The 7137-nt window shown below is 60.5% G+C and overlaps 1 protein-coding gene across 1 annotated transcript in view; it reads right to left on the bottom strand.

Annotated features, from left to right (window-relative positions):
• Nucleotides 1-5135: 5135 nt before the first annotated feature.
• Nucleotides 5136-7137, bottom strand: part of KNDC1 (kinase non-catalytic C-lobe domain containing 1) — a 56366-nt gene continuing 54364 nt past the window's right edge. Inside the window, exons 30-31 of the mRNA XM_007452011.1 lie at nt 6284-6441; nt 5136-5368 (exon numbers count right to left, since the gene is read on the bottom strand). Of these exons, the coding sequence (XP_007452073.1) occupies nt 5137-5368; nt 6284-6441 (390 nt within the window). The 3' untranslated portion in view covers nt 5136. The remainder of the gene's footprint in view (nt 5369-6283; nt 6442-7137) is intronic.

Consider the following 7137-nt stretch of genomic DNA (forward strand, 5'->3'; position numbering starts at 1 on the left):
CGGGCGGGGGCGGCCGCCGGGGCCGGAGCAGCATCCCGGGGCCGGCGGGCGCGCGGGGGTCGGGGCCGAGGCCCGGGAGAAGCCGCCCACACGCGCTCGGTGGGCCCTGCGCGTCAGCCTTCGGTAGGAGCGGGCGCCGGAGCCCAGCCGGGTCTAGGCGGCCCTCCCACCGCTCCGCCCCGCCCCGCCCCGCCTCTGCGCGCGCCAAGTTCAACTTGGCTGCTACGGCGCCTGGGTCTCCCGGCCAGTCTTTGGGCCCCTAGGCCCTGAGCGCCTGGAGCAAAGTTCTGCCCCCGCCCGGCCCGCGGGGAAGAACCTTCCCAACCGCCGTTTGTACTTCTTAACCTTCTCAGTTGAGGTACAAACAAATATGGCTACGTGCATTGGGTGCGCAAGTTTGATTCGTCTTTACGCATGTGCCATGACCTTTCACCACTGCGCAGATGAAGCCATGGAACCTTCCAGTTCCGGAGGCTCCCTTGCGCCTTCTCCTCTTTCCTCTGGTGCACCCTAGATGTTGTTTGTAACCGTAATTGTGTTCTGGGTCTGCACCCCGCCCCTCTCCCTCGTGTGCTCTTAGTCTGTGCAGGAGGTAGAGCTCATCACTGCCTGCTGGCAGCTTTCTGCTGGATCTGATAAAGAGCCAGGCCAGTGGTCAGACGTAGTGTCATAATTCACACACTCACTTCACAGAAAGAAACTTCTTTATTCTGATAAAGAATGGCTACAGTTAACACTGTGGTTAATACAGAGTATTGAGCCTCTACCCCCGTGAGAGATTAGGAATGAGACAAGGATGCCCAACGTTACGGTTTCCGCTCAACCTTAAGTCCTAGCCAGAGCAATAAGACAAGAAAAAAGGAGTAGGAAGTATAGAGATAGCAAAGGGAGAAGGGAAACGGCCGCCACTTGCAAGTGAGATGTTTGTATATGTGGAAAGTACAAAATCTACACGCACATTATTAGAATGAATAAACGAGCTTAGCAAGGTCACTGAATACAAAAATAAAAGTCGGTTGTATTTCTGTATACTAGCTACAGTAGTTTTATAAAACTCCTTAGTTTGGGATAATTCTGTGTCCGAGTGGCACAGACAGCACAGAGTCCCTAACATCTTACTTGTCCGTGGAACTTTGGCAGAGCTAAGAAGTTAGCGTTGACGAAACCGCAGACTTACTGGGTTGTGCCAGGTTTTCATCTGATGCCCCTTTTCTGTCCCAGGATCCCAACCCTGTGCAGAGCTGCATTTAGTCATCCTGTCCCTTCAGTCTCTCCTGGGCCGTGGCTGTTTCTAAATCTTGTTTTCCACGTCCTTGACAGTTTGAGGAGACGGGTCAGGTGTTTTGTGGTGTGTCCCTCAATTTGGGTTTGTCTGCTGTCTTCTCATGATTAGAGTGGGGTTCTGGGTTCTGGGACGAGACCCCAGAGGTGATGTGCCATCTTACTAGTTCGTGTTAGGATGCGTGACGTCGGCAGACTTGGGGCCATGATGCTGAGCCCCACCTCCGGTTAAGGTGGTGCCTGCCTCTCCCCACTGTCAGGTCACCCTCTTCCTGTCCTACCCTGCAGTGGGGGCCGGTCACCAGGTCCCCTGCCGCCCACGCTCGAGGGGGTAACAAACCACACCTCCACACCTTTGGGTATCTCCCAGTTCCTCCCGTTTATTTATTCATTCAGTTGTCCGTTTACTCCGGTGTGGACTTGTGGACGTTTGTCCTGTTCCTGTGTCACTGCCCATCACTGTCGTACGTGGGGGCTCAGACAGCCCAGCTCTGGCTGTGGGGAGTCTTCACAGCTCTTTCCGTTTTGTCCCGTGTCCTTTTGATGTGATCTACCCTCCCACCCCCAAGCCCTGCTTTTAGACTTCCTATCTCCTGGCTCATCTGGTACTTTCCCCACTCAAGCCCTAGAATCAGCCATTTCCTTTTCTTGGAGAATTGAATGGTATCTGGAAACCAAGATTTGGGTACAGGATGCAGCTGCTGCTATTGGGGTGTCACTGCTTCTGGGCCCGTGGTTCTGGGGGCAGTTTTGCTCCCCAGGGGACATTTGGCGATGTCTGGACAGTTGTTGGTTGTCACAGCTGGGGGCAGGGGGTGGTGCTGCTGGCATCTAGAGGGTAGAGATCAGAGATGCCACGAAACATCCTGCAGGCTCAAGGCAGCCCCACCGCAGAGAGCCATCCCCGACACATCAGCGAAGCTGTGACTGAGATCCTGCGGTGGCAGCCGGGAAGTGGACTCTGCGCACAACCTGTATCTCGGGTCCCTGACCGCCTCGCACCTTGGGCTCCATGAGATCCTTTCTCGGATGGTAGGAGGCCTGGCGCCCTCGTCTCCAACTGTCTACTCGCGTCCCACCCCCCAGCGAGTGCGCAGAGGAGCCTCAGAGGGCTGGCCTGGTGCCTGAGAAGCTGCTCCCAACCGGGTTGCGGTCCTCACTGCAGTTCTTTTGTCTTCAGCTCAGTCTCCCTTCAGGACAGCATTTCCCACGGTCACTGAGGTCCACCCTCTGGGGAGCGGGAGAGGCAGTGAGGAGATGCGGCTGCAGGAAGGTGGCAGCTCAAGCCGTCCCGTCCCAGGAGAAGTCCTGCCGTCCTTGCAGCAGGTGTCAGACAGCAGCCGGAAGGACACAAGCCGCAGGGGGCGGTGTGGCCAGCACCCAGCCAGCCCCTCGGCCACTTACCCCAGCACCACCGGCCACTCCAAGCCCGTGTCCCAGGTGATGGCCTCGCTGCCGGGGTCCCACCGGCCTTCTCCGGGTGTCGGGTGCTGGTGCCGGCCCGGGGGCTGCCTTGGGCTTGATCGCAGCCTGCCGGGCGCGGGGGACTGGGACCCCGTTTGTGGCCCAGAGCCTGGGTGCGCAGGGCTGGGCTCCATTCAGCGTAGGAGGGGCTGCGTGGGGTTGTGGGGTGCTGGCTGGCAGTTCTCAGAAAAACGTGTTGATGTGATAAGAGCTGGTGTAGTGAAGGGAGAGCCGGTCTTCCTGGTGCTTTAGTCGTGTCTCGGGAGGAAGAGGGCCCGGGGTCTAGTGGTTCTAAGGTGGCTGAGGACCCCCCGCCCCGGCCCAGACTCCAGAGCCACGTGACCACGGCAGCTACTGTCCACAGTAACACGACCCCACCATCTCCCCGTCTTTGTTGGTGTCCACCAACCCTCAGCTCTTCCGCTGGGACCCTTCCCGGTGGTGACCAAGCCGCAGGAACGCCCCAGCCAGCCCCCGGCGAGGATGAGCCGGCTGCTTGGCCTGTGGGCTGCGGACGAGGTCTGGGTGGCCGGACGCCAGGATGGGCAGGGCTTCTGGCAGACAGGCGCGGGCCGTGGTGCCCGGAGGCCTCGGGAGGTCAGCGACTGGGAGGTTGGCTGTCTCCTCCTCCAGACACCCGGGCAGCGGGGTGTCTGCCTGCTTACGGCCCCGGGTGGTGGGGTTTGGCCCTCTGCGCACCATCGGAGGGCATCGCAGTGGCCTGAGCCTCCTCGGCCCCTTGGCCCCTCCCGCCTTCACGAGCAGCCCTGAAGACGTCTTCGTCTGGCTCGAAGAAGCCACCCTGACCCACGAAGCAGGTAAACACCAGGAGCCCGCGAAGGCCATCTTGGTAGAAATGATTTTATTTAGAAACCGAAAGCACGCGTGAGGGCGACATGCAGACAGCCGTGCTGGAGCCGAAGCCTGGCCACTCCCCCAGATAAACCGTTACAGTTGGAATGTTTATTTGCGCTGGATGCTAACTTCATTTCAGTCTTCGTGGCGCTATCTTTGTTGAATTCAAATCCTGAAAATGTAGGAGTTGATCTGCAGAACCAAATTCTCATATAAAAGCCACGTTTGCAGGGCCAGGAGTGCCTCTCACGAAAGCGGGACGTAGATGTTGCGAGTGAATATGTGGGAAAACACACCTTGACAATAGAAATTCAGTGTTTTTATCACAGGTAGTGGTTTTCCTAGAAATACCATGAGCTGGCTGCGCTAAAGAATCACTAATTCTAAAACTTAAGAGAACAGTCTTGGGTCTTGCAGCGATTTGCAACGTTAAAAACGTTGGTGCCTGGGATGGTGCCAGGGCTCTAGCCTCCCTGCTGTGGAGGTGTGACGCTGTCCTGGTCCCATGCCCCTGGCCGAGCGCGGTTTGGAAACAGCCCTGGGGAAGAGCTTGGTGCCACCGAGGCAGCAGACTTCATTTCCTTGTCAGAAGGCGCTGGTGGCGGCCAGCCTCGGGAGCTAGGCGTGGGTGTGTGCATCGCATGCATGGCTGCTGAAGGAGTGGGGACCCGGCCATGCCCTGCAGCCCCCAGGCCCCCAGGTGGGGCAGAGGGAAGCTCTCAGGGCCCCTGAGGCTGTGTCTCTGCTTTGGAGCGGCTGTCTGAGTCCTGCATGCTTTGGAAGCAGAGCCTCGGCCCAGGTGTACCTGCCCTACCAGGAAGTGCTCTCGGTGGTGGGGCGGTGGGCACAGGGGCCACGGGGCACTTGGGAGCTGCCAGTGTGGAGCCATGAGGCACTCTCCGGCAGCAGGAGGCTGGGCTGGGACGGAGGCAAGGCCGGGCCTCTTGGCGGGAAGGGCTGCGAGGCTCTGGCACCCACACCTGGGCCTGGGTGAGCAGCCAGGGATTGGGGCTGGAGGAGGGGGAGGTCCGGCAGGGAGGGAGCCCAGGGTGGGGCTTGGGCCCCCGGGAAGCCTCAGGGGCCCCAAGAGAAGGTTTCAGAACCCCCTGGAATCTGTGGTTGGCAGGGGGGTCAGAGGTCAGTCTTGGCCCTTCGTTGTTGGGCAGACATACACCAGACTCGTGGGACTCGCTCAGTGGGCGCCTGGGTTTAAAGCCTGAGCTGGGTGCTGAATGGCCAGAGAATTGGGTGAAAAGCTGTTTATCTTTGAGAAATATAAATGGGTATTCGGCTCCTGGGGAGCTTACTTACCCTATTTTGGCTTAAATTTTAAATCTTTAAATTTAATTTTAAAATTCCCTTAGAAACCCCCCTCAGCCTCTCCTGGTGCCGTGTCTCGGGTCTGGGTCTGAGCCCATGCTCCCGCCCCGGTGCCCCTCCTGGGCCGTGGGGGTCCCTGTCTGACAAGCAGGCATGGCCCCTTCCACCCCAGGTCTGTCCTCGGTGTGGACCCCACGCCCAGCCCGCTGCCCTGCGCTACTGGAACGTGGCTTTCATTCTCCGCAGCTTGTCCTGAATCTTTCTGGAGTGCTTTTCGCTGGCCATCTGGTGGGAGCCAGCCCTGCTGTCCTCGGCCAGAATGGAGATGTCGGCCCCGCTGAATCTGGCGATTCTCTGCTTGAGGTGGGACTGCAGCTTGGGGTCGGGGGCGAACGTGTAGGGGTTCTCCTGGAACGCGTGGACCTGGCTCGCCACCTTGGCGATGTTTCTTTGTTGGGGGAAGAAACGAAACGTGAGTTTGCACAAGTCATGGGGGCAGCGTCTGCAGCCGGTGGGTTCCCAGCCTGCTGTCAGGCACTGTCCCGACCAGGCCGCATCAAAGTCCAGACTCCGAGGGACCAGTCCGCCCTTGACCCTGAGGAGGCCTGAGCGGCCTCCACCTGACTGCCATGTGGACGATGAAGTGGGGGGAGAGGGTGGAGTGGGGTGAAAGGTCGTGGGGGGGAGGGTCTCCCAGGAGACAGGGTGGCATTGTCCTGAGAGGCAGTGAGGGCCTGGGGCGCTGCGGAGGGACGTGGGCCTGGAGTGGCCGGCCCCAGGGTGGGCTTCCGAGGGCACCCCTGCACCTTCCAAGGCCAAAAGGAGCCACGATCGCCTTTGGCTGGGAGTGTCTGAGTCCCTGGCAGGGTCGTGGTGGTGGTCGCCACCAACAGCCCCCCAGTCTGCTCCTCCCAGGTGGGTCTGCAGGTGTGCCGGGCAGTTGAACGGTTGGGACTGACTATGAATCCTCTGGACAGCTCTACGGAGGGGCCCCAAGGGGGACAGCAGAGGTAGGGAGAGAGGGCAGGTGTGGCTCGGGGGGTCAGGGAGGGTGGTCGCACAGAGGTGGCGTTATGGGTGCGCCTGGATCTCCCAGTAGGAAGGGAGGTCACGGCAACCTTGGGGCAGTGTTTGGGGCCGCGGACGCTGGACTGTGCGAGTTGTTTACCCCTTGTTTGTGGAGAAGGAAGTGGCTAGAGGTCACCCAGGGGAGAGGGTGTGGAGGCCTGGGCTGGGGTGAGGGCTGCGTGAGGGGCAAGGCGGCCCAGGTCTCAGAGGAACAGGAGAGATGGGGGCGGCCCCTCACCTGGCTTGTTCACCTTTGGGCCCCTCACCTGGTTTGTTTCACCTGTGGGCCCCTCACCTGAGCTTGCTCCACCTGTGAGCCCCGTTGGTCATGGTGAAGCCCCCTGTCTCCAGCTGCTGGATGTGCATGGCCAGGAGGTGGGCTGAGGGTAGTGTGGGCTGGGTCCTGAAGCGCCGTCCTTCCATCAGACACAGGCTGTCGCTCTTCAGGAAGACCTGGGGCCCAGCCAGGGGCGTGGGCGTGGGGTGGGGGGGACGGACAGGTGAGAGGTCAGCCCAGGTGCCCAGCAGGGGCTGGCTCAGCCCGGCCAATCCCAGCTGGCGCCTGTGTTCCTGCTGCATGGGGGCTACAGCACCCCGATTAAGCAGCCAGTCCAAAGTGTACCTTGCCTCTTGGGTTGGGGAAAGTCCAGATGTCTAAAGCTTGCAGACACAAAAGGAACACTGACCCCCACCAGAAAGCCATGTGCTTCGTGCTGCTGGTGGCAAATTCCTCTCCAGAAAAGAGCCAGGTGACCCCACTGCCCAAATTAGACTGGGAGCTGGGCTGCCCGGCTGCAGGGACCCCTGGGTGTGGTGGCAGCCGAGGACACACAACAGTCCCCCCACCGGCGAGCGCTGTGTCTGGGGCCGGCTGCAGGCCGCTCCCGCCTCAGTCTGGGAAATGCCCCTCATCCAGAGGGCGTGTCCTCGTTTAGGATCTCATGAGGGGCGGCCAGGAGGCAGGTAGGTCGGCCAAGCTCAGGCAGGGCCTCAGGGCACCTGCACCCCAGGCTGGAATCACGGTCCTGGAGCAACCCTGCCACCTCTGCCCAGGTGAGCGGCCGAGGCCCCGGGGGAGATGATGGGGGGGCTGTGAGGTGGGCGCCACAATGCAGGATCTGCCGGGCGATCCCCTCCCCCCCCCCCCCC

Source organism: Lipotes vexillifer, unplaced genomic scaffold, assembly GCF_000442215.2.
Source record: "Lipotes vexillifer unplaced genomic scaffold, Lipotes_vexillifer_v1.1 scaffold1117, whole genome shotgun sequence".
Lineage (NCBI taxonomy): Eukaryota > Metazoa > Chordata > Mammalia > Artiodactyla > Lipotidae > Lipotes > Lipotes vexillifer.